Genomic DNA, 26,782 nt, shown 5'->3' on the forward strand with positions numbered 1-26,782 from the left:
AAACTCAACAGATTTTACTTCTGTCATCTTGTTTTTCCCCTCCAGAGTTCACGACTCTGTTCAAGATCAAATTCATTTTAACATCCATCAGCTGCACTGACGTCAAACTTCAGACACACACTCCTGCTGCTCAGAGGATTAACCCTTTAGATCTCACCTAGAGCTGTCCTTAAATTTTAGATGTCCTAAAATCCTTCTTATGTGCTGAAATCTGAGAAACGTCGTTGTAGAAGTTGTAGAAACAGGTGTGGGGCTCCGGAGATTGGCCCCTGGCCTCCTGTCGTGTGTGGCCCCTGGCCTCCTGACGTGTGTGGCCCCTGGCCTCCTGTCGTGTGTGGCCCCTGGCCTCCTGTCGTGTGTGGCCCCAGGTGAAGCCGGTTGAGTGTTTCTGCTCTGCTGAGTTTTGGGTATGAAGATCATTCAGGCCGTCGCTGTTGGTTCATTTGCTTTTGGTTTGAGTCTGAACGTGAAGAAATATGTAAGATATCAGAAACCATCGAGCCGTCGTCACCAAACATGGCGGCGTATCCATGGAAACGGGTGGTGAATAGCCGGCGGGACGGTCGGGGGGAGGGAAGGCCTCGGCGGTGTGGACAGCAGCTTCAGACAGAAACTGGTTTCTGTTTGAGTCTTTTGTGATCTGCCGTCCGTCCAGTCAGCTGCCACTAACTCTCTAACTCTGGAAACACTAAAGCTTCGCCCGGACGCCCCTCGCCGTGGAAACGTCTCCGTCGGCCGGAGGAGCTGTTTCCTTCCTTCTGATGTCCCTCCTCGTGATGCAGCTTTATTTTGAAATCCTAAATGTGTCCGTCAGCGGGACTCTGAGCTCCTGACGTGCTGTCCGTCTGTCCCGTCATCATTTCTTCTTCTCTGGTGCTACCAGTTCGGACTCGGTGTAAAAAGAATCGTTGTGAAAGTGCTCTTAATGCTTTTTGGACAAACGTCGCATCCCGGCATTAAATGTATCTGGAGTCATAGAGTCGAACGTAGAGTCCTTTGAGTTTCAGTGAACTTGTAAAAATATTTGCTGTGAAGATGAAGCTGCTGTCTCATTAAAACTGTCTCTGTTCTTCACTCCGTCCATCTGTCCTTCTGTCTGTCTTTGTTTCAGTGAGAGACAGCGCAGGTCAGGGGCGCTGCAGTCCTAGAAACAAGGTTTTTACCTCAGCAGTCATTTATATTTTTATTTTTTATTTTTTACCTCTGCTTAGCAGTAATTCATATTTTTATTTTGTATTTTTACCTCTGCTTAGCAGTATTTTATTTTTCTAATTTTATTTTTTACCTCTGCTCAGTGTATTTTATTTCTATTTTTATTTTTTACCTCTGCTCAGTGTATTTTATTTTTCTACTTTTATTTTTACCTCTGCTCAGCAGTATTTTATTTTTCTATTTTTATTTTTTTTTATCTCTGCTTAGCAGTAATTTATATTTTTATTTTGTATTTTTACCTCTGCTTAGCAGTATTTTATTTTTCTAATTTTATTTTTTACCTCTGCTCCGTGTATTTTATTTTTATAATTTTATATTTTACCTCTGCTCAGCCGGGTTTTTTTTGTCCTCTGCTGTGCAGTAGTTTTTCATTATTATTTTTAACCTCTGCTCAGCAGCATTTTATTTTTTACTTTAGTTTTACCTCTGTACAACCTTTTTTAAAAAAATATTTTAACCTCTGCTCAGCAGCATTTTATTTATTCATCTTTTTTAGCCTCTGCTGATCAGTTGAGTTTTTTGTTTTTTTGCTGCAGCAGCAGGTTGTTGTCGTTGAGTCACTTCCTGCAGTTACAGTTTCCTGTTCAGCTGCCGCTGCCTCTGTATGAACCACAGATAATCGATTCGATCAGTGGTATTGATCAGCGGTGTGACGGCTGCAGAGTGGACTTCAGAGGTGAGAACGTGATGCTGAAAAGCTTCGTCTCCACGTCTCTTTGTGTCTCTGTCTCTTTGTGTCTTTGTGTCTCTTTGTGTCTTTGTGTCTCTGAGGAAAGTGAAAGTAAAGTTTTCAGAGGAAGCTGCAGCTCTTTACACAATAAACCCTTCGCTGTCTTCAGTTTTACTCAATCTGCTGTTTAAATCACATCATCTTCATCATCTTCATCTTCATCATCATCTTCATTATTCCACAGTAATATGTGAGCGTGCACGTGTCAGTGAGCACGTGCGACGTCTGACAGCAGAGAAGCTGAAGACTTCTTTCACTTTTCATACTTAAAGAATTTATTCACTGACTGGACTCACGTTCACTGAGGTTTTTAAAGCTTGTAATGCAGCACTTTACTTAGATTTATTTATGTATTTATTCATTTAGTTTTAATGTTGAAAAAACGGTTTATTGAGAATCAAACATGTCATGATGGTTGGATACTTTTATCTAAAAAGGCTGCACTCTTTCTGGACCTGCAATACTCCCACCAGAAAGATGATTTAAACATTTTTTTTATTTATTTTAAAATTTATGAAATTCCAAAAATTACTTTTAAAAATCTAAAAAAAAGGGTTTTTTTCCCCTAAAAAATCACCAAAAATATCAAGAGAAACATAAATCATCATTTTTTTCTATAAATATGGCCAAAAAAAAGCCAAAAATAAATCCCCTTTTTTCCCACAGATAGTCAAAGTTCTTCCTTAAAAGCTGACAAAACATGATTAAAGAAAAAATCTGAAATAAAATCTTTAAAATTTACCAAAACTGCCAGTCTTCTTTAAAAATTGCCCAAAAATGTTGAGAAAGGAAAAAAAACATTTGTCCTTTAAATCGCCAAAACCTTTTAAATCAAAAATCTCCAAAGTTTTTGTAATTTGCGGAACAGTTCTTGCTGTGTTGCTCATTGCCTTTTTTCACGTTTTCAAATGAAAGTTAATTAATTTGCTCAGATTTTGATGGTTTGAGTATTTGTGACGGTGCCTGAAAACAGCACGGCTAAAGAGATGTCAATTCAGCTTTCAAAGGGTTAAACTGATGAAAAAGAACCAATGAGAAGTTTTGATGGTTGTTTCAGAGAATGCATGGTCTTTAAAATTTGCCTTAAAGTCCTGGAAAAGTCCTGGAAAGTTATTGGTGACAATGAGCAGGCTATGAGCCCTGATGATGTCCTGCAGACTCATGGCGACCGCAGACGCGGAGGCGGGAGGAGCGGAGGAGGCGGGCTCGCGGCTTGAGGAGTCGGCGAGGAGGTCCGGGTCCGAGGAGTCCGGGAGGAGCTCGTGGGAGTCGGAGCTGACGTCCATCCAGCACCGCCTGCGGTTTGTGTTGACGCTGAAGGAGGAGTTTGTTTGTCCCCTCTGCAGAGGAGTCGTGCTGAACCCTCAGCAGAGCTCCTGCGGTCACATCTACTGCCGGCTGTGCCTCCGCCGGCTGCTGTACGAGCCCACAATCACGCCTTTTCACCGCAGATGTTTGCTTTGTCGTGCCACACAGCGTCTTTGTACCAACACCAGCCTGCTGTGTGTTTCAGGGAGACTTCATCGCCGTCCAGCCCGGTTTGCCCAGTGGACGGAGCCGTGATCACGCCAGCTGAGGTCAGAACCGACAGCCTTTCAGAGACTTCAGACCTTTGTGCTTCTGTTTTCGGGCTGTACGTCCGTCCTTTCCTTTCTTGTGAACGCAATTACTTTGATAATGCCTCCAGGGAATTTTCTCAAATTTGGCACAAACGTCCACTTAAACTAAACAATACACTGATTAGATTCCTGTGGTCAAAGGTCAAGGTCAGTGTGAGCTTGCAGCCGTCACATTCTTTTGAAAGCCATATCTCAAGAGCAGCTTGTGAAATTTTACAAAAATTTTGGCACAAACATCCAATGATAAAGCAATTAGATTTCAGTGGTCAAAGACTATGGTAAAGGTCACTGTGACCTTGCATTTGTCTTATTTTTGTTCACATGTTATCTCAGGATCACCTAAAGGGAATTTCCTCAAATTTGGCACCAACGTCCACTATGAGTCACAGATGAGCTGATTAGAATTTGGTAACAAGAATTTATGTGCTGATTATGACAAACTTTAATACAAATGTTTAACAGGATAAAAACAATGAAGCGATGACATTTTATATCCAAAAAACATCAAAGGTCAGCTTCGCTGTGACATCATAATATTTAGCAAAAATACTTTTCTGTCCTTTAATTATCATCAACATGGTGAAAATCTGTCATGTGTGGTGGTGCAGGATGGGAATGACGCTCAGTTCATGTGTTTTTCAAAGAAGAGTGTTTTGATTACAATAACAATAACCTCCTCCAACCTCGACACGTCAACATGACAGATGCTAACCAATCAAAACGCAGCAGGGCGGGACTACACGAAGCACGAGTGAAAATATTGCGTGTTGGAAAATTTTGTTCTGTGCTGAATCCACAAAAGTGTTGATGTTGTCGCCTTCTCTCCTGACTGGACTGTTAACTGGCAAAGTTTCCTACCTGCAGGTTTTCCAGGACAACTGCTGCAAACGGGAAATCTCCAGTTTACAGGTGTACTGCCCCAACTCCCAAGCATGCACCGCCGTCGTCGCGTTACGCCACCTGCAGGTAGACGGAATAAACAACAGCTCAGTCTGACGGCTAATAGATTATTTTGTGTGATTATGAACAGATGTTTAGAGTCAGCCAGAACTGTGCCACTCATCGAGGAGATTTTAGGATGTTTATAGGTTTGAAGGACATTTTTGAGTTTTAGGACATTTCCAGTATATTAGGATGTTTCTAGGATGTTAGGACAATTCTAAGAATTTAGGACATTTCTGGGACTTCACGACGTTTCTCAGATTTCATGACGATTTTAGGATTTTTTCTATGATTTTAGGACATTTCTTGGACTTTAGCCTGTTTAAAGGGTTTAAGGACATTTCTAGTATTTTAGGACATTAGGGTCTTATCTGTGTCCTCTGTCGGGGGTGTGGGGGATCTTCTGCTGGTTCTTTTTTTGATCGAAAAGCTCTGTTTTGATGCTGTTTTATGCACTTTGGCACCTTATGAACACTAAAAGGACAAAACAATTCCCAGTGTCCACCACTTCATTTTTATTGCCAATTAGAGAACGTTTGGGGAGCCACCCGGCACCCTATCAGGAGCTACACTGCAAAAACTGACGATCTAACCAAGTGTAATAATCTTATATTTAGATTTAAAAATCTAGTTAGTCTTGTTTTAAGTATAAATGGATTATCTAGTGCTGACTAGGAAAGATCATTTGACCTAATTCAAGTAAATATCACTTGCCTGGTCTTGTTAAGCATCTTTGTCTTTTTCTGAGTTATTTTTAACTAGATACAGGAGACAAGTCTGGAAACATCCACTTCAGGTCTATAGAAACCTTATTTTAAGCACTAGTATGTCCAACTAGGCTTAAATAAATTGCTTGAAATTAGTGTTTTTGATCTTATTTCAAGATTTTATGGGCTATAATGAGAGTCACACAGTTTTACTGGTTTTAACACATCTTAACAAGCAAAATTTGCTTACTGCACTGGCAGCCAAATTTGCTTCTTTTAAGTGCAAGTATGCTTAAATCTAGGGTGTTTGGCCTTAAATTTGACAGGCCATTTTTGCAGTGTAGATTTGGCCCACAGACCATAAGTTGAGCATCGCTCTACTGTGTAATATCCTAAAACTGTATAAATCTAAAGCGAGCCACCCGGTGAACCCGCTGGGTCTCTGCTCTGTGGCGGCTGGTTTTATCTTCCGTCGCTGCGTCCTCTGCAGGAGCACCGCAGGTCGTGTCAGTACGAGCAGCTGCAGTGCTGCAATCCAGGCTGCAGGGCGGCGCTACAGAGGAGACACCTGCAGGAGCACCTGACCAACACCTGTCCTCACCGGACGGAGCCCTGCCCACACTGCCAGCAGCCGCAGACGCTCAGCCTCCTGCAGGTAAAGTCCAGACAGCGCGGGGTTAACAGTCTGTTGGAGACGAATGACACTCCACCTAAAAGCAGAAAAATTTGTGAAATTTAAAGGAGAGAGAGCTTAAAGAGAGGGTAAAATCGCAGGACGTGTACCCACGGCGTGTGGTCACATGACCCTCGGCTGTCAGCGTGCTGATGTGTTTGTGTCCTGCAGGATCATGTCCAGAGCTCCTGTCCACAGGTGGAGGTGGACTGTCCCCACAGCTGCTCCCTGAAGATGCCCCGACACAAGGTGAGCTCAGTGATCACACACCTGCAGGTACACCGATGAGACGACCAAACAGTTCAGTCTCAGCCAAAAAAAGCTCTTAAAACCAGCATCAAACCCGCAGGATGGACAGCATGAATTCTTTAAAAGAAGACACTAAAGGGTTTTAAAGAAGGATGGCGTGTCTCATTTAAAAACTGAAAAAATAAAATAAATAATAACACCAACAGTACTGAAGAATAAATAAAAATGATTAAAAAAAGGAAAATATGTCAAAAACTTTTACAGGAAAACAAAAATTACAAATGAAAAAAAGCCAAACGTTTAAAAAAACCAAAAAACATCATGCCTCCTTTGTTTCCGTGATGCCGGCATGTTGTCTAAAATCACACACTGCAGCCACATGATGCCGGCGTCTTTTGATTCTGAGAAAATTAGTTCTGAGAAAATGATTCTGTAAATGAGACGTAAAGACGAGACTTCGGAGAGACGCTCTATGGAGACTCGACAGAGTCCCACTAACACCAACACCGTCACTAGTTTTCTTGTGCTGCATTCAGACGCCTTCTACGAGCAGTAAAACCTCTGAAACATGGAAAACAACACTGGTTTCTTTTCAAAAAAACTTGGGGGAAAAAGTCGATGGGCAACTTGGCATAAGGTGCCCCGAAAACCACCAGAAATTAGGAAAAGATAGCATGAAAATGACCTGAGAATCTGTTGTTTGTTCATTTGTTGTTGTTTTTTAAAGGAGAGATTCAATTGTTAGAAGTTTAGTGTAAAAAAGGGGAATTTTTCAGAAAATACAATAATATTTAAATGTTTACAATCCTGTCATGGAAAATGTACACGTTTGTATATTAGCACATTTTTCTTTTTATTTTATTCTTATTGTTTAAAAGTCTTTTGTGCTCATTTTCAGGTCAGTTTTTTTATTTAGTTTTTACAAATTTCATGCTAATTTTGATTAATTTCTTGTTGCTCATTGGCTTCTCCCAGTGTTTTTTTGTAAACAACAATTGGGTTTTTAAATGGTTGATATGATGTTACTGTGAACACCTGCAATTAACACAGGTGCACTTTAGACAGTTTCCACTGACCAATCAGAATCCAGTCTGCCGTCTGAAAAAAGAAACGCATTAACGTCTGTGTGGACGTCTGTGTCATGTCTCCAGCTGACTGAGCACAGAGAGACGTGTCCCGAGATCCTCGTCCACTGCTCCTACAGGAAGTTCGGCTGCTCCGTGCAGGTGAGTTCACCTCAGTGTGACACAGATCACATGACCTCAGCAGACTGATCACATGACCTCACCTTAAAAAAATCTTGGAAACTGATTGCCTTGAAAAGGTAATGTAAATATATCTATTCATGTTAATTTATGTTAACTTTACAACTAATTGTTGGGTTTACTTTAGATTCAGCTCCATTTAATTAATTTTGTGATCTTGCTGCAGCTTTAAAATGACAAGTTGAATTAAATCAATCTAAGTTGAAGCAACTTCAGTAAACCAAGTTGGTCTGACTTAATTTGATCATCCAAAGAGGATTTTGCCGATGATGAAGTCATGAGCTCTGCAAGTTCTGTTTTCTTGACATGTTCAAGCCTTTAAGGCTTGCTTAAATAACTACACACACTCATATTGCTCACACAACGCACTTTAAAAATCAAGCTTTAAATAAATATGACTGATGTTGAGTCTCCTCCTCCTCAGTGTGTGAGTGTAGCTGCTGACAGTCTGGGATATGTCAGTGTGTGAGTGTAGCTGCTGACAGTCTGGGATATGTCAGTGTGTGAGTGTAGCTGCTGACAGTCTGGGATATGTCAGTGTGTGAGTGTAGCTGCTGACAGTCTGGGATATGTCAGTGTGTGAGTGTAGCTGCTGACAGTCTGGGATATGTCAGTGTGTGAGTGTAGCTGCTGACAGTCTGGGATATGTCAGTGTGTGAGTGTAGCTGCTGACAGTCTGGGATATGTCAGTGATCAGCAGCTACATTGACTGTGACAGGTCACCTAGTGGAAATAGCATGTATTTCCTCCATATGCCAAATATGGTCAAAATGACCTCATCAGGTAGAAAATAGTCAAAATGACAAATTCAGAGTCAAAAGACAAGATAAAAGATATACAGCTAAAACTTCCAACAATTGATTTAATGAAACTTGTCATTTTTAAGTTGCAGCAACAACTTCACGAAATTAAGTAAATATTACTAAGTTTTCAGTAAACTTAACAATTAAAGTAACATAAATTCAGATTAATAGTTACTAACATTTTTCAAGGCAATCGGTTTTGTGAATTTTTAAAATTAAAATCAGCATGTCAGATTTTAGTGTGTGACGCAGACAGATCACATGACCTCAGCCGCTCTGTGCTGCAGGACAAGAGAGGGAGAGTGAAGCTGCATGAAGACGCCGCCGTCAGTCATCACATGCTGCTGGTGCTGAGGAGCAACACTCACCTGGAGCAACAGGTGAGTCAAAAAGACCGAACCATCATCCTGAAAACAGCTGCACAGAGACTTTGATCGGTGCCTTACAGTGTTACTGTGGTTACAGGAGCTCTTCATTTCACCGTCTGAAATATGGAAAAAAATAGAATTAACGCCTCACACTTCTGTTTCTAACAACATATTATCTCGTCATGTCGTGTCACTTTTTCACAAAGTGAACGATGTTGAAAAGGCGAAAATAATGCAGTTATCACTACTGACATGGAACTGTATATGTTCCGGTTTGTGCACCTAATTTTAAGCCATTTGCAGCATTTCAATCAAAAATACATTGGTCTGGAACCCAAAAGAACTGAAACCAAAAAACCTGCAGAGGCGATGCCTATTGGGCTGATATGAAATACTGGGAAGGGAGGACTGTCGAATGGGCCTATCATGAATCTGTCTTTAGTCAATAAGGAGAGAGAGTCAATTTTATCTGCCATTTTCTGTAGAAACCACATTGGAAAGCAGTTACAGGAGCTCAGCATAAAGGCAGGCACGTAAGACAAAATAAACACATTCAAAACATTATAAGTTAAAAGAAAATGTGGATAGGCCAACAATCACCTGGCACAAAATACCGCAGGCTAACAATCGCCTGATGCACTAAGCAAGAAATAAAGTGTTGCGCTACAGCAGAGAATTTGCTGGTGTAAAGCAGGAGAGACGGCAGAAGGCTGAAGCTGGTTGAGTCGGAGTTGCTGCTGTGGCCAGAGTAGAGTTATCGACACAAGGAGAAAAAACATTTGGGTGAGGGGAAAAGAAGGAGGAGGCTGAGACCTGCAAACCTTAGCAGCCTGTGTCATGTGACAGGGTCAGAGGTGGAAGAAGCCATGTAAATGAAAACGGCCAAAGGAACGGCAGAGGAAGGGATGCTGGGATGAAAGGATGGAGGTGCACAGGGATTTTAATCAGCCTGCAAACACAAGGACAAGAGGAAAGCTGAGAAGAGGTGAGAAAAGTCAGATACAAGGGGAGCAGACAGTGGGTTATGTGACCACGGGCTGAGGCCCCGGAGGCAGCAGGGCTTGGTGATGCTGGGTGATGTTGGCGGTGATTGGTTCTGGAGTGGAAGCTGGAAGTGTGGAAGACTCAGAGACTGTTGTTGTTGAAAGCTTAGAGGAGTTTGAATAAAATTGCCTTTTTTGGTGGAAGGGAATGCCTTTCACTTTCAGGAAGTGATGGAGGCAAGTGAAAGTCCAATCCCTAGTGTCGGGCTCTGAGCGTGAACATGGAGATGGCGAACCAGAGAAGAGGGCGCGCCACAAGCACCCTGAGATGGATAATCAGGGACCATACCAAAGAAAGGCGACAGCCCCCTGCTTTGTCCCCAGTCTTCAGGCCTCGTGGAAGGAGGAGAGGAGGCAGGAAATCTATTTGGAGTCGGAGAAATCTCACTTGGCGAGGCCGAGAGGAAACGCCAGCTCAACTGATAAACAGCAACCGTTGGAAAGCCGTCTTCTGGCTGTGTCATGGATGGTAACTGATGGTAACAGCTCAAGTCATCATTGAAATCAGTTGGGTTGGGGTGCAATTCTGGGTCCGTGGTGAGGAGCCGTCGAAGTCAAGTGTAACGTTAGTTCAAGTTTTGGTAAAGATGTGACCATGTGGTCAGGCGTGATGCACAGTCTGTCCCGAGAAATCTGAGACAGACTGAGCAGGAGGGGTTGACCAGGTGAAAGTTAGTAGGCCGGTAGTTAGAAGTGTGGTTGAGGCGAGGTCCTGCTCCTGAAGCTTAGTTAACAAATTAACTCCACTTATATTAAGAGTCCAGTGTGTAGGATTTAGGGGGACATATTGTCAGAAAGTCAATCTAATCTCACCATTGTGTTGCCTTTTGTTTGTAATGGGCTGAAAATAAGAATTGTTGTGTTTTCATTACCTTTGAATGAGCTGTTTATATCTGCATAGGGAGATCGTCATGTTGCACTGCCATTTTCTACAGTACCCCAGAACAGACAAACCAAACACTGCCGACAGATAGGGACATTCATGTTTTCACGTTAGCCACCATAGATTGCAGGCAAAACCATTAGAAAAACACTTATTTTTAAGATGGAACTGTTTTAAACAGTGTTTTTTAGCGTGTTAAATCAGCTGGTCTGTTTGTTTTGGAGAGGAAAAGATCTCAGTGGATGATTCAGCTCCCAGTAAAAACCTCCTTTAAGCTGGTTGACATCTGCAGTCCTCACTACCAGGTGCCACTAAATCCCCATGTTATAATGACGGCAGTGCATGTAGATGCAGCAGCCAGTAGCTCCTCAAATCCTCGCTGCTTTTTTGCTATATTTACCTATTTTTTTCGACTCCATGGCCCCCTCTGCTGAAGCACGACTTCCCCACGATAAAGCAGCACTTATCAACATCGGGAAAAGTTGTGAGGAGTTTGGACTGAGTGCAGCAGACCGTCAGAGGATCCCCAGCAACTGCATACACCGAGCGTCCAGTCAGACCAGAGTGGGGAAACAAACTGAAAAGATTTAAGAGAGGGAGGAGAGCCGGCATCAGGGCAAGGCTGACCTGACTGACCGCGAGCTGTTCCTCTAAAAAGTCTTCTTCTGGCTAATGTCTGCTTGCAGGAGAATAAAAGATGTGATTGAGGCTCACCCAGCAACAAAACAGAGACTACTCTGCACACATCTTCACAGAGACGTGCTCCCAGATCAAGCTGTTGCGCTGGATGGACAGACCTTGTTCAGAGCCAACAGGACAAAAAACTGATGCAAATTCAAAAATTGCGCTGCAGCAATTGTATGACGCCATCAGCAGCAACATGTTCATGCAAATTTTCATTCAAATTTCAAATTGGAATTTTTCACAGCAGCAGCTTATTTTAACCAACTCGTCCTTCAACTCCAAAGATGTAGCAGGATCAGGGACAAATTGTAATTTCACTTTTTAAATTTCATTTAACTTTGTTTCAGGTTCACGTTTAAACTTTGTTTAAAAAATGACTGATAAATATATCTTCTACCCTCTAAACAACACCGGTGCTGGAAGCGTTTACTCAGCACAGATTGTATTAAATAAATTGTATTATGTGAGTGTTTTGCTCAGACTGTGGTCTCCTCAAACAGGTTGAGGCTCTCCAGGAGGAGGCGCTGCTGAGGCAGCAGGAGGTGCAGACGGACAGTTTGCTTCTCGCTGGTCTGCACAAGAAAATCAGACCACTGCTGCAACACAGCGGCAGCCATGAAGAGCTCGTCTCTGCAGCTCAGGTTCACTTTGACTCTCACTCATCCTTCATTCATTCATTCATCTGTACCTTCATGTCTTCATCATCCTGCCACAGATCTGTGCACGTTTCCCTTAAGGTGCAAAACATATTTAAGGCCCTTTTGAAATGTTATTAACAAAAAAGTGAATGAGGAACGTTTTCATAAACTGGAGCATATTCAGTCCCAAAATGGTGGGCAACAATTTGTTACCGTTTCTGGATTGAATGACATGTTTTGACATGTTTCCTCAAAACAACAGGCAGGTTCCTATTATTATTATTATTATTATTATTATTGTATTATTATCTATTTTTAGGATTTGTGCAAAACTTGAGCAACATTTAGTAAATGTGGATAAAACTCAACATGGAGCTGACTGTGTTTCCACTGAGTGTTTCCATTAGGCGTATTGTATATTCACATTTTCAATTTGAGAAATCTCGAGGGTTAATATTAACTTGCCTTCTGAGCATCAGATCTGAATTTAGTGTTTCCTCACAGCCTCTCAGATTATGAACATCAGAAAGTGTCACCAATCCGCCGCCTTTTTGAATCATCACAGAGAAAATGAGGATTTAGTTGCGGATCTGCAGCCGGTATTAAACATGCTCCCTGTCTGTCTGTCTGTCTGTCTGTGTTCAGAGGACGCTGAGCAGGCAGGAGGACAGCTTGTCCACCGTCCAGCTGGACGTCCTGCAGGTGTCTGGAGGACTCAGTCCTCTTGTGGAGGAGCTGGAGCAGCTCAGAAAGTCTTTGGATGCTGTGATCCAGGAGGTGTCTGCAGCCGAGGCCCTCAGAGAAGAGCTGGGTAACAAAACCTGATCACACAGCCGCTGCCTCACTCACCGGGCATACACACCTGACACGAAACAATACCTTTGTGTTACTCGCTCGTCTTTGGTCGCTTGTTTATTTTTGGAGCGTTTCTAAAACTCGGGAAAATTCACCCTCAGCAGCTGTGGTTGTGCTTGCACAGCCCCACGCCAAATTCTCGCTCAAATTGAAAAATTGTTGAAATGCGCATTTTTGCATCCATACGCGTCCATCATGCCGCCCGGCCCGAATTCGCGTCTTTGCATTGACTTTGAATGTAAACCTGTCCGGTGTGGGCGCACGGATATACTGTGTGTGGAGTCATGCTCCAGTGGAGTCTGCAGGATTGATCCAAACATATCCAGTAAGTCCAGGTCATGAGGTCCAAAAGTTTAAATTTGTTGACAATAGACGGAATTTGTTTCAAAATTTCGGCAATGCAGCGTACAGTCCAGGATGCTTCCAGGTCCAGAACTGTGCGTTTCAGTGAATGCTGTTGTTTTCATCTTGCAGGAGCTCTGGAGGAGAATCTGAAGTGTCACTCGGATCTCCTGGACCTCCACGCCGCTCAGCTCCGTCACAACAAGCAGCACCTGCAGGAACTTGAGGCCACGTCCTACGACGGCAAACTGATCTGGAAGATCGAGGACTTCAGGAACCGGAGGGAAACAGAGGTCAAAGGTCAGCCACCCTGCCTGAGCAGCGTGCCTTTCCACACAGGACGCTGCGGCTACAAAATGGCCGCCAAGGTCTATTTGAACGGAGACGGGGAGGGACGAGGGACACACCTGTCCCTTTATGTTGTCCTGCTGCCGGGAGACTTCGATGCTCTGCTGCCGTGGCCTTTCAGACAGACCGTGTCTCTGTCGGTCCTGGATCAGAGTGGCACCGCCAACCACCGCAGTCTCAGCTTCAGACCCGACCCGACGTCCAAAAGCTTCCAGCGACCCGCCGCCGAGTCCGCCGGCAACGTCGCTGTTGGATTTTCGTGCTTCATTACCCTCAACGAGCTGGAAACTCCTCAAAACGCTGCGTACGTCAAAGACGACACACTGTTTGTCAAAGTGAAGGTGGACATGTCGGGTTTTGAGCAGCTGTGAACCTCGACAGCCGGCTGCTGATTCTGCTGTGGCGCCACCTGGTGGTCAGTTCAGGAAAGATCTATAAATATGCCATCAGACTAGTTTGGAAGAAACAAAAAATCTGTACACTGTAACTTCAAAGCAGGGATGCTCAACCTGAACTGCGTGGGGCCCACTTTTGCAAAACGACTGGAGGCCAGGGGCCCCATACACATTTCTAGGATTTTAGGACACATATAAGATTTTAGGATGTTTCTAGGATTTTAGGACACATATAAGATTTTAGGACATTTCCTCAGATTATAGGATGTTTCTTGGATTTTAGGATGTTTGCAGAATTTTAGATTTCTAAGATTTTAGTACATTTTAAGATTTTTGGAAATTTCTAGGATTTTTGGACAGTTCTCGGATTTGAAGACATTAGGGTCTTAGCCAGGACCTCTGTCGGGGGTGTGGGAGATCCTAAACTGGCACTGTTTTTGATCAGCAAGCTCTATATTGATGCCGTTTTATGAGCACTGGAACCTTACGGACACTAAAAGTACAAAACCAGTTTTTTGAAAGAATACATTTTTTTGACATGGGTCTCTTTGGTATGATTTTATTCATGTGGGGCTAAATTGTTCTTTATCATTCTCTCCTCCAGTTTCACTGGATGCTGCCACATTGGTTAAAATGAAGTGACTCATCTGAGGAATTCAGTGTTGACTTGCTGGAAATAAATAGTGTTAATGTTAGTCGATAAAGGAAAATTTATTTGTGGCTCACTTTTTAAATAAATTTTTTAATCTTTGGGCTGGAGGAAATGTATTTTCAAGTCAACAGTCCGAATGAAATCAGGAGTCATTGGTGTTAAAAGTCCAAGTCGAGCTGCCAGTCTTCAGATTTTGTCAAGTCGAGACTAAAGCCATCAAATTTGTTACTGGAGATGTGAGATGTGACTCGAAACCACACCTTTGCCGTTAAAATTTTAACATCTCTGCAGTGAACGAAGCTTCTGAGGATAAGAATAAAGACAGAGTTAATATCACACACGAGAACTGGTGAATAAAACTTAAGCCAAACTGCCTGCTGTGTAAATCAAATTTACAAGGTTAAAGTGGTTATAACCTTTATTTTTATAAAAACATAATAAAATATGATACAAAAACAGTGTAAAAAAATATGTTGTGTTGCTGGTAGTGAGAATCCTCCGGAGGACGATCAGCTGAATCTGCAGTCTCTCTCAGCTTTACTGAGAGTTTCAGCTAATTTTTTATCTGTCCAGCCACAACTTTCACTGTCACACAGTGACAAGAAATCACCTTCTCAGCTGTTAGCTGGTCGCCCAAACCGAGTTTTTAGCATTGAGAGACAGACAGAAGCATCACGAAGCATCTGAGGTCACTATCACCCCTGCAGCTCCGTTCATCCGGACCAGAAAAAAGATGATCAGTTTTATTTTTAATCAGGGCAGATTCACGGCGTCACCGTCAGCATCTGCAGTTTGTTAGATTTGTTCTTCTGTAAATCAGTCAGCAGCTTCAGACCTCTTTCTCCGGGATCGCTCCAGGTCAGCTCGACGACTCTGAGGTGTGAAGGGTTCGACGTCAGAGCCGAGGCCAAAGATTCGCAGCTGCTCTCTGTGCACTCTGACAAGCTGAGCGAGAAAAACATTGTTTTAATAGCACAGTAACAAAGAACTGTTGAATTCACCTGCTGTAATCTAGCTCTGATCGTTTTGTTTCCTCCTCTTCTGTCTCCTGTGGTGTTCCCCAAGGCTCTATCTCAGGTCCTGTTTTATTTTCATTACATTTGCCTCCACTGGGGTCTGCTTTCAGAAAATACTGTTTTACATTTCTATGCAGACAACATGCAGCTACTCTTGCACATCCTTAAGTCTCCCTTAAGCTTTTAAGACATTAGTCTTTATTATCAGTGGTGGTATATTTTCATTAGGTCTTTAAATGTCTTCAAAAAACACATGGCAGAAATCGAAGTGTTAAAATTCATCAAACAAATAAATTCTGTAGCCTGTTTCATATCAGCTGAGATGCAAAAATAAAAACCTTTCCCCTCTTTTGGAGATCTGGAAGATGTTACGTGACTTCATTATTCTATATCTCAACAGAGATTATAACTCCCAGCTGGATTTAAAGTCCAGCGTGGTACCTACAGCGGCTACCATGGGCCACAGGCCACCAACATATAACTACATGCAGCGTTCATACACATCTTTATCAATACATTTCCAGGACTTTGAGGCACATTTTTAAGACCATACATTCTCTAAATGACCATCCATACTCCTTACCAGTGCTTTTTCATTACTACATGATAACGTTTTTAAATATATTATCTAATAAATAATGAATTCAGAACATTTTTGAAACTTTGTTTACAGAAATTACCTTCCACCCTCTTCTACTTCTTTGACAAAGTAGATGAATTATATTATTTACAGAGCTGGTGTCCGAGAGGGAAGAATGACAGAAAACTGACGAGCCTCACCGCAGTATCTCCAGTGTACACTGGGTTTCTTTCAGCCAATCAGAAAGCAGCTTCACCCCCTCGTCCGTCAGGTTGTTGTAGCTCAGGTCGAGCTCTCTGAGAGCAGAGGAGCAGCCGAGGGCAGAGGTCAAAGACTGACAGCTCGCCGCCGATAACCAGCAGTCTTTTAGACTGGAAGGAGACATTTAAACAGATTTCAGATCATCTTTTTGGCAACTGCACGAAGTACAATGTGTAAAGGTTTTCAGATCCAATAGATATATCTGTGCACATACACTAGTGCGGGATAAACCATTTATTCAATTACAATTGTTATAGTTCAGAATTTAATCGAACGTGAAATTTAATCGATCAGTCGATAGGTTATGCAGCGTTCCGCATTAATAACAGAGATTATGGCTAATTTGTCCCGTCACAGTCTCACCGGAGCTGGACTGTTAATTAAGAGCCGTATTAAAACACTCTGAGTTATTTATGGCCCAGTAGAGGCAGAGACGGGCGAGAGAGCGTCAGGCGCATTAAAAGTGAAACTGAACCGTTCATTCTGCCTAAAACTGCCTTACACTTACAAAAATCTGCAAATACCTCCTCTCATCATCGATCTGATCAGCTGTGAACGATTCAACAGATCAATTATCCACCTCAGGAGTGACCTGCTGCGCTGCATTCACAGACTCGCAAAAAAGTAGATATAAGAAATATGTGGCTGTGAGCTGTGGTTTGAAATAAGCAAAATTATTATGTTTGTTTTTTTTCAAATAAAGATTAACATATTGATTGTTAATTTTACCAAAAATCTATTAAGGTGAACGCTTACGATATGAAGCCCTAATCTAAACAGAGGATTTTTTAGTTTAAAAACGTCCAAAAATACCTTAAAACCATCTCTGCACACCTGAATGTGGAAAAACGGCCACAATACTCACTCCAGAGTCTCCAGCTGACAAAGCGGCTCTGCCAAGAACTCAGACAGCTTTTCCACGGCGGCGTCTCCGAGGTCATTTCCTGCCAGATCCAGGACTCTCAGGTGGGCGGGGTTAGACTTCAGTCTGGGGGCCAGGGCGGCACAGCTACTCTCTGTTAACTGACATCGAGCCAGTCTGCTGGAGACAACAGTTTTCTCTCAGAGGTGCTGCACTAAACATCTGTGTGATGGATGATGATAATTACTGAATTACAATTACTGAATACTGTAAACTCCAATTAACAGCCTGGGCTCTTATTTGCTTATATCACTGGACTTAAGGGGCTTATATTTGGGACCAGGGTCTATATGGGACGGGTTTTTAATTCCGTTCACACCAGAGCGGGAGGGAGAGGGACGGCTTGTAATGTTACCGTCTTCCTCAGACAGATGTTGAACTTCAACTTTGTTTATCCGCCTGTCTCTCACTCACTAAGACAATGGGCCCAAGAGAGGAACCCTGGGGAACCCCGTATGAGAGAGATGCGAAAGGATGACTGAAAATCACCAAGGCTAACAGAAATACTTTATCAGACAAGACCGAAACCACTGATACCTAAACAATGCTATACAATCATGGTCCATCGCGTCAAAGGCAGCTGTGAGGTCTAACAGAATAAGAGCAGCGTTAGTGTCAGCAGCTACCAACACATCGTTAATAACCCTTAAAAGTGCATTTTTAAGGGTACTTTAATACCTTAATAATGACCACGGTACTCACTCCAGAGTCTCCAATCGACAAAGTGGCTCTGCCAAGAACCTGGAAAGCTTTTCAACACTACCATCTTGGAGACAATTTTCTGTCAGATCCAGGACTCTCAGGTGGGCGGGATTAGACTTCAGACAGTGACTCAGGGCAGCACAGCCGTTCTCTGTTATCTGACATCGAGCCAGTCTGGTGGGAAAAATCAGTTTTAACTCAGAGCTGGTGACATGCAGTGGCAGCTCCAGACCCTGACCTTCACATTAACGTGATCTCAAAGGACAAAGGAGATGAATTATAGCATTTACAGAGCTGAGAAGCCTCACCGCAGTATCTTCAGTCCACACTGGCGTTTCCTCAGCCATTCAGAAAGCTGCTTCACCCCCTGGTCCGTCAGGCAGTTGTTGCTCAGGTCGAGCTCGTCGAGAGCAAAGGAGTGACTGAGGGCAAAGGTCAAAGACTTGCAGCATTTTGTGGTTAACCTGCAGTTTTTCAGGCTGAAAGGAGACATTCAAACAGTTTTCAGATCAGTTTGTTTTGTGTTCTGACTTTTAGTGTCTAAATAAAATAAAGTGCAACAAATGGTTTAGAAGACACTGTAATGTAGTTTACAGCAGAATTGGTGTTTATTAATGTATCTGTCACCAACTATTACTTCCCCTGTGAAGGACACTACTTTATTAAGGGTTGCACTGAAAATTTTCAAACCAGTTTGATATTAAGCCAAACTTGCGTCCAGACCAGTTTACTGAATTTTGTCAGGTGTCCCACCTGACTCAGCAGCCACCCCTCAGTGGAACATAATGACACCATGTCCCAACAGAAAACAAGTGTGCAACTATCACGTAGCATTACATAACAACAACAAAGCTCTCTCTACATACTGAAAATATACACTTGTTACTTCATGTAAACAAACCACATAACTATCAGCTGTGCACTCGAGATCAGACCAAAGACGTCAACACTACAATGATGGTGAGTAATCTACCATCATTGTAAAGTTACTTTTTAAAGAAGAAAACATATTTTATATTGTATAATTTACTGGAAATTACATAAAAGATAGAAAACAGCAGGCAAAGTTGGCTTAGCTTGTTGTTAGCGATGGTCATTCACCTTAACAAAAACTTTTAGCCTCCCAGCGATCTCCCACCAGCCAGCTGACACTGTGTTTATGTTTTTGTATTGAAAAATAGTAGGTTTCATGTAAATAATTACTCATTTCAACTTCATGAATCAGTCAGTCCTCGTCCACTGTGGCACTTTCAAAGCGAGCAACAGGAATAAATAAAGCATGGAGCTCAGCTCAGTGAGGACAGCGCTTTGGTTGGCTAAAAATCCAGAATATTGTCATACTGGTGCAGTTTTAGTGTTTTCAAGAGATTAATTTTGTCATGTCTCATCTAATCAGCCCAAAAAGTCACAATGTATGCTGCTCTCCCCCTCTGCTGAAATTTGATCTCTCTCTTGTTGCCGACACCAGCCGCCTCGGCTCACAGTAAATTCATTTCTGTGGCTAACCGATGTAGTGGCTCTGTTAGTCCATTTCTAAACATAATGATATTAATAACGCTGTCATTTTGATTTTTACAAATACAACTTGAGTTGGATTTAGCACTGTGACTTGGGCTACTTTTAAAATTGCCATAACATGTCAAAATGACAAATAACAATTTCGCCAGTTTTCTTTTTTTTTTGTGGCAGAAATATGATATTTTTTCTTTTTTTTTTATTTACAATTTTTATTCCATACAAGGTACAGTACACATTTGAAAAGAAAAGTTGTAATGATGACAAAATCATTACCTTAATTACCACAACACTTACAAATCTGTTACAGGTGTGCACAGGTACGTTACAGTGTGTGATAAACCATTTATCTAATAATAATCTAATGAGAGGACTTTTTAGTGTGAAACTGTCTCTGCACCTCTGAATGTGTGACTGTATTTATTTTTACGCTTTTATTCAATAATAACCACAATACTCACTTTAGTGTCTCCAGTTGACAATGTGGCTTTTCCAAGAACTCGGAAAGCTTATCCACACCAACGTCTCCGATTTTATTTCCTTCTAGATCCAGGACTCTCAGGTGGACTGGGTTTGACTTCAGACTAAAAGCCAGTGCAGCACAGCCAATCTCTTCAAAGTTACAGCAAACCAGCCTGTGGGGGGGGGGGGGGGTGGCGGGAGGGGGGGTGAATGAATAGTTAATGATATGACTTTGATAATAGTTTGTTACACCTTTATTCTCAGCTTAGAGGCGACACACCGGATGATATTTTCAGAATGGTGAGACGGCAAAACATAATCCCGCCATGAAAAGGCAACGTAAATGCAGCTACACTATTTCTCTCTCTCTCTCTCTCTCTCTCTCTCACTCTCACACTCACTCTCACACACACACACACACACACACACACACACACACACACACACACACACACACACACACACTTTTGCAGCATCGTCTTTAGTTAGACTTTCTTAGTTTAGGATATGTTGTGTGTTTTCGCTCTCTTTCTTTTGAATAAATGTTTTGGGAACATACGTGCAGCCTGTTTAATGTTACACATTTGCAAAAGTGAATCTTGCCCCCTGCTGTGTCAAAAAGTCCTCATCCCTCATTCTTTACTATTGCTTTGATTATTTTGGTTGTAGATATATTTTAATCATTAATCAAAGTTCCACACTGATAGTTCAGTACTTATGAGACTGACTTAATTAACTGGCTTTCATTTTCCTTTTTTGGAAGGTGGTGCCCCATTAAGTGATTTAATATCAATTAAACAATATTATTCAATATAATAAATGATTATTTTAATAATCATTAATTATTTCTGATAGCCATTTTAATACTCTTAACCATGAATTCCTAACCACGGTATGTTGTGACTTTATCGAAGGTAAAGACGTAATCGGCCTGCTGCGAGGTGAACAGCGCCCCTCAGCTGTGATACGATCACATCGCACCTCGGCCCGTCGTGAGCTACTGCGTCAGTGTCTGAGAAGCCTCACCGCAGTATCTTCAGTTCACACTGAGGTTTCCTCAGCCAATCAGAGAGCAGCTTCACCCCCAGGTCTGCCAGGTCGTTGTTGCTCAGGTCGAGCTCTCTGAGAGCAGAGGAGCGACTGAGGGCAGAGGTCAAAGACCGGCAGCATTTCGCTGTTAACCTGCAGTCATTCAGGCTAGAAGGAGACATTCAAATACTTTTCAGATCAGTTTGTTTTGTGTTCTGACTTTTAGTGGAAGTGTAAAAAAATACATTGTAATAAATGTCATAGAGAACATAATAATGTAACAGAGGAGGCGTCTCTCTACAAACCGATTATTAACGACAACACAGCAAACACAGCTGTAACGAAATAAAATATGTCCTCATCAGAGGAGTTATGATAAGAACTCTAAATCAACACTAAGAAATGTCTGTATGTGTGTGAACAACTCCACTGTAATGTGTGAGAATGACCCTAATACTCACTCCAGTGACTCCAGCTGGCAAAGTGGCTCTGCCAAGAATTCAGAAAGCTTTTCAACACCACCGTCGCCAAAATGATTCAGTGCCAGATCCAGGACTCTCAGGTGAGCAGGGTTTGCCTTCAGACTGAAGGCCAATGCAACACAGCCACTCTCTGTGAACTGACAGTAAACCAACCTGTTGGGGAAAACAGTTTTATTTTATCTTATCGAATGGGGGTGCTACTTTTACCTTATACCTTTTAAACATGGAACAGATGCCAGATTCAAATGTTTTCTTCTGAGTATTTTTGAGACATCAACAGCTGCTACAGGTGTTTCTGAGAGTCAGGCCCAGGGCTGGACCTTTACACACAACTGTTTAACAGACAACAGCACAGGCTGTGTTTGTGTGCCCCGCCCAGTTCACTGTGACGATTATGGGCCATGCTCAGCTGTACAGTGACGGTACCGTCAAAAGACATACAAGATGGTACTTCCCCTCCGGACAATATAACCAACATAGAAAAGAAACTGCAAAGGGGTTTTCAGTTTGGGAAATGCAAAAGGACATTGGTTGGACTAAATGACCAACTGATTTGAATTTAGTGATCAGAGATCAAAGGTCACTGTGACCTTCCAAAAAATGCCTTTTGGCTATAACTCAAGATATCACACGCCAATTAAAACAAAACGTCACTGCCACGTCTAACAGGTAAAGAATGAAGTGAAGACATGACATGACGTGGCGACATTTTAACTCCAAAAGGTCATTTGAATTAATCTGTCATCCACGTCCCCTGAAAAATGAAAGAGCGGAGAATCACTCCTCGTTTAAGTTTCCCAGAGTCCGCATTAACTGTAGCCTTTGACAAATCTCCAAATGAACTGTGAATCTGGATGTTCTTACCTGAGTCTCTTAAGTTTGCAGTTGGGACTTTTTAGACCGTCGTAAAGCAGGGACACGCCATAGTCCTGCAGACTGTTTCTGCTCAGGTCTAACTCCTCCAGATGGGAAGACGTCAGGCTGAGAACTGATGAGATGTTCTTGCAACATCTGTCAGTGAGGTTACAGTCACTTAACCTAAAGTGAAAAATAAAATGACTCAACATTTTGCAAAACGTCTCCTCTGTCCTTAACACAAAAACAACCCGAGAGCTTCAGGGCTGTTGGGTTTCTACAGATGAGATACCTACAAAGCGGTCTTTGATGCTTTGAGCACCGGCAGCAGCCTCTCCAGAACTTCATCTGATCTGGAGAATTTCTTCAAGTCAAAGACATCAAGGTCTTCACTGGAAACGAGCAGCTGAAAGGCCAGAGCTGACCAGTGTTCAGGCAGAAAGTGAACAACATCTCCTGAGTTCTGGTACTGTTGGACCTGCTTTACCAGCGTCTGGTCACCCAGCTCGTTCAAACAGTGGAACAGGTTGATACTCTTGTCGATGTTGGGGAGCTTTTTGATCTCCTCGTGTATGTAGGTGATTGTCTCCTGGTTGGTCTGTGGAGGTCTCCCTTTGAAACCTGATACTTTCTGAAGAAGCTCCTGATTTTGGTCCCGTGACAAACCGAGCAGGAAGCGCACGAACAAGTCCCATTGTCCATGATCAATGGCCAGAGCCATGTTAACTGCACTCTTATGGAGGACAGCGATGGACAGCTCTCCCGTCTCTGATGTCACTTTCTCTCCTGTCGGGCTGGAGAGCAGATTTTCTCCGCTACTCAAGAAGGTCTCGAGTACATAAAGTGCTGCCAGAAACTCGTGAACACTTAGATGAATGAACGAGTAGATCTCTTCTTTGTGAACGCCATATTCTTTTCGTATGATCTTGGTGCAAACACCCGAATAAACTACAGCTTGTTTCAGGTCAATCTCACAGGTTTTCAAGTCATCTTCATAGAAGATGATGTTGCCCTGCTTTAGCTGTTCAAAGGCCAATTTTCCCAATTTCATGATAACATCTTTGTCCGTTTCACTTTCCTGATAATCCTTCTGGTGTTTCAGCTTCGTCTGGATGATCAGGAAGTGTGTGTACATTTCAGTCACAGTCTTGGGCAACTCGCTCCGTTTTGTTTCTTGTTCCAGGAGATCCTGGAGAGCTGTGGCTGAAATCCAGCAGAAGATGGGGATGTGGCACATGATGTACAAACTTCTCATCGCCTTTGACTGAAGATGATCGAGGATCTTCTGAACCATTGCCTTGTTACTGACTTTCTTCTTAAAGTACTCTTCCTTCTGGTCATCGTTAAAGCCTCGTACCTCGGTCACCCTGTGGACGCACTCCAGAGGAATCTTCGTGGCCGCAGCCGGTCGACTGGTGATCCACACCGAGGCGTTGTGCAGCAGTCGCCCTGAGATCAGGTTGGTTAGCAAGACGTCGAGTGTTGTGGTCTCTGTAGCGCTGCGGAACATCTCGTTGCTCTTGAAGTCGAGAGGTAATTTGCTTTCGTCCAAACCATCAAATATGAACAGAACACTCGAACTGATGTAGTCTGACGTTTCCAAATTCTTGACTTCTTCAAAATAGTGACCTATCAACGTCATGAGACTCCAACGCTGATCTGCTATTAAATTCAAGTCTCTGAATGTGAAAGGAAATATGAACTGAATGGTTTGGTTGGCTTTTCCTGTTGCCCAGTTATGAGTGAATTTCTGCACGGCGACGGTTTTTCCGATGCCGGCGATTCCCTTCGTCAGGACTCTCTGAGGAGGGTTGTCTTTCTTTGATAGAGGTTCAAAAATGTTATTGAGCTGGACTGTTGTCTCCTCACTTGAACACCTTTTGTATTCGATTCTAATCACTTCATGTTCGCTGTTAACCTCCCCGCTGCCTCCCTCCGTGATGTACAGCTCCGTATAGATTTTGTCTAAAGGAGTTGATGATACGTCTTCCTTCGGTCCTTGACACAGATTCTTTGTTGTCCTTTCCAGGTATTTTTTAAGATCATCTTGGCATCTTTGGATGATGTTTCCTGAAAGACAAATAAAACCACAGTTGCATTATTTCCTCGTACTTTTCCACATTGGAGGAAACAGTATGTGTGTGTGCTAAGTTCTACTACAAACTCAAACAAACAAAACGCAAAAATCAACCCGAGTCTAGACTTAAGTGTGCCTCGGCTGTTTCTCAGATCCAGATTTACATACAGTAGATGGATCTATGGTCTGTAAAAGTGCAGGAAATATTTGTGAATGAACCCAGCAGAACTCCAAAATAAGTGAATAAATTAATCTAACATATTTCAGATAAATACAAACTGCTGCTCAGATGCTGATTCAGACGATGAAACATGGAGATTACAGATCACAGGCACGATAACAAAAACAGGTGCTGGTAATTAACTCATAACCTCCACAACACCTTTACAATAATTCACCGTAGTTCTGTTCTAATGACAGAAATCAGGCGAACATTTTCATGTTTCTGCGAAGAAATTTATTAAATGGATTTTTTTTTTTTTTTTTGAGTCTTTCAACAGCACAATACCTTTGGTCTTCGTCTGGTCTGTCCCATCGGGAGGCGGGCCTGAAACACAAACATTCAACATTTCTTGAGAAATGCAAAATAATTCAAAGCATTTGTTGGGTTACAATTTAGGCATGTGCAGTAAAACAAACAGACCAACAAATGACTGTCACTGGTTTGATTTTTGATTCAGGGGAAACATTTACCACATGTGCTGTTGTTGATGATTATGTCCCGTCCTGCACTGACTCCACTCCACTCAGCACTGCTGACGACGCCTCCGCCCTGGGCGGTGGCGTTTGTGCTTCGTCCGTTCCTCCATCTTTCAGCTGATTGAAAAAAGACAAAACAAATCAGGAACCAGAAGCCGCAACGCTCAACGCAATTTCACAAGAACTGATTTCACAAAGAGCTGAGAGATCAAGAACAAACAACATTTGGTAACTATGTGATACACGGGACAGACACATATTCAAATTAATCTAAAAATATTTGTAGGACTTTTCTTGACCTACAGAACTAAGAGTGTTTTTTTAATATAAGTTAAAATTACAATAATACAGAAGTAGAAAAACAGACTCTGCATCTTTACTACCACATTTATTTACACGGTTTCAGCAACAGTTAAAATGAAAGTGACCCTCAAGCTTACCCCTCTGTGATGGTCCCGCATTCACAGCCCGGCCAGACACACACCAGTTTCCCATTCTGCATCGTTTCACCAAAGCTCCTCTGACTTTACAAGGACAGCAGAAACATCACACACACACACATATGTATATGTATATGTGTGTGTGTATATATATATGTATATACACACACACACATATATATGTCAAAAAACTCAGTGTAGGGCCCAAACTTGAGGAGGTGGCGAGTCCTGCGACCCACCAGCTATGAAACCACTGCGCTCCAGCAAATCCAGCAGACCCCACTAACTTAAATGAAACCAAAATGTAACATTTAAACAGCTTGAAACTGTTAAGCATCTCCATACCTGCAGCGATGAAACAGACACACAGGAAAGCAGCGGGAGCGGAGGGTGTGTGTCCGGCTCTCTGATGGAAACAAACACAAAGTTAGTTTGAGTTATACTGAAAAAACTGAATATAAAGACTGAAAATAACAACCTGTACATCATCCCTCTTTTGAGGAAAAGTCCAGATTCACATAAATAAGGAGGACAGGCCCTGTTGAAGTCTTCAGCAGCAGTTAGCTGAGGCCAGAACAAAACTACACACAGCTACGTTATTCAGTTATTATATGATCAATGTCATTTTTCTGTCCGTTTACTTTTGAGGTTTTGTTTTGGTATTTATTCATTTGTTTGTTTTGATCTTCCACGTGTCTGCATGGATTTTTGTATTGAACTATTATTCAATAAATAAAGTTGTTTTTAAATTCAGTTAGCATGCTAGCGCTTTAGCTTCGAAACGAAAATAGTTAAAAACTGCAAAGATGGCGCTCATATCTCTGCGGGACTCGCACAGGACGAGACGGACATCACGCAGAGCAAACCGCCGCAGTTTCATCACATTTAAATCCAAAAAATAACTTTTATGAACATCTAAAGTTGTACAAAGCGGCTAAACGGGAACTTACCTCCGGCCATGACAGGAAAGGCGTTAACCGGAGCGCGCACGTACCTACGTCATCACGCTGAACGCGTCCCCGCCACCAGGAATAAACCCACGCGGCAAAGCCTGGTGGACACTGTCTGAGGGGACACCACAAAAGGACACCACAAAAGGACACCACAAAAGGACACCACAAAAGAAGGACACATAACAACTGCCTGATGTGCTTTTTATGTTTCTGAGTTTATTAGATATTAATGAAATTATTTAGTTGCAGTAAGTCAGTATAAAGACAAAGATAAATAAAATAATATATATATATATATATAAGCAATAAACAGCATCCTGTTCCTTTACCATATAAGTCTAAAACATGTCAGCAGAAGCATATATGTCATATCCACATCAC

At 42.3% G+C, this 26,782-nt stretch overlaps 2 protein-coding genes across 7 annotated transcripts; one reads left to right on the forward strand and one right to left on the reverse strand.

Annotated features, from left to right (window-relative positions):
- Nucleotides 1–1,807: 1,807 nt before the first annotated feature.
- On the forward strand, nucleotides 1,808–13,974 carry traf5 (Tnf receptor-associated factor 5). Of its 2 annotated transcripts, XM_042485259.1 has the most exons (11): nucleotides 1,808–1,888; nucleotides 3,100–3,360; nucleotides 3,456–3,519; nucleotides 4,426–4,527; nucleotides 5,701–5,865; nucleotides 6,055–6,132; nucleotides 7,284–7,358; nucleotides 8,488–8,580; nucleotides 11,679–11,819; nucleotides 12,462–12,627; nucleotides 13,146–13,974. In XM_042485259.1, the coding sequence occupies exons 2-11, from the start codon at nucleotides 3,104–3,106 to the stop codon at nucleotides 13,730–13,732; spliced, it is 1,728 nt and encodes a 575-aa protein (XP_042341193.1). In that variant the 5' UTR covers nucleotides 1,808–1,888; nucleotides 3,100–3,103; the 3' UTR covers nucleotides 13,733–13,974. The 2 variants fall into 2 exon arrangements, with proteins under 2 accessions (XP_042341193.1, XP_042341191.1); XM_042485257.1 differs by lacking the exon at nucleotides 1,808–1,888 and having other exon boundaries at nucleotides 2,984–3,360.
- A 135-nt stretch (nucleotides 13,975–14,109) lies between these two features.
- Nucleotides 14,110–26,430, reverse strand: LOC121942128 (NACHT, LRR and PYD domains-containing protein 14-like). Of its 5 annotated transcripts, none has more exons than XM_042485247.1 (15): nucleotides 26,399–26,430; nucleotides 25,794–25,854; nucleotides 25,449–25,532; nucleotides 25,003–25,125; nucleotides 24,818–24,856; nucleotides 22,529–24,302; nucleotides 22,242–22,415; nucleotides 21,357–21,530; nucleotides 20,893–21,063; nucleotides 19,866–20,039; nucleotides 18,198–18,368; nucleotides 17,890–18,063; nucleotides 17,131–17,304; nucleotides 16,205–16,375; nucleotides 14,110–15,353 (listed from the first exon to the last, which is right to left on the reverse strand). In XM_042485247.1, exons 3-15 carry the CDS (start codon nucleotides 25,501–25,503, stop codon nucleotides 15,173–15,175), a joined length of 3,555 nt encoding a protein of 1,184 aa, XP_042341181.1. In that variant the 5' UTR covers nucleotides 25,504–25,532; nucleotides 25,794–25,854; nucleotides 26,399–26,430; the 3' UTR covers nucleotides 14,110–15,172. The 5 variants fall into 5 exon arrangements, with proteins under 5 accessions (XP_042341181.1, XP_042341180.1, XP_042341182.1 ...); XM_042485246.1 differs by having other exon boundaries at nucleotides 17,131–17,307; XM_042485248.1 differs by lacking the exons at nucleotides 14,110–15,353; nucleotides 16,205–16,375 and having other exon boundaries at nucleotides 17,215–17,349.
- Nucleotides 26,431–26,782: the final 352 nt, after the last annotated feature.

Source organism: Plectropomus leopardus, chromosome 4, assembly GCF_008729295.1.
Source record: "Plectropomus leopardus isolate mb chromosome 4, YSFRI_Pleo_2.0, whole genome shotgun sequence".
Lineage (NCBI taxonomy): Eukaryota > Metazoa > Chordata > Actinopteri > Perciformes > Serranidae > Plectropomus > Plectropomus leopardus.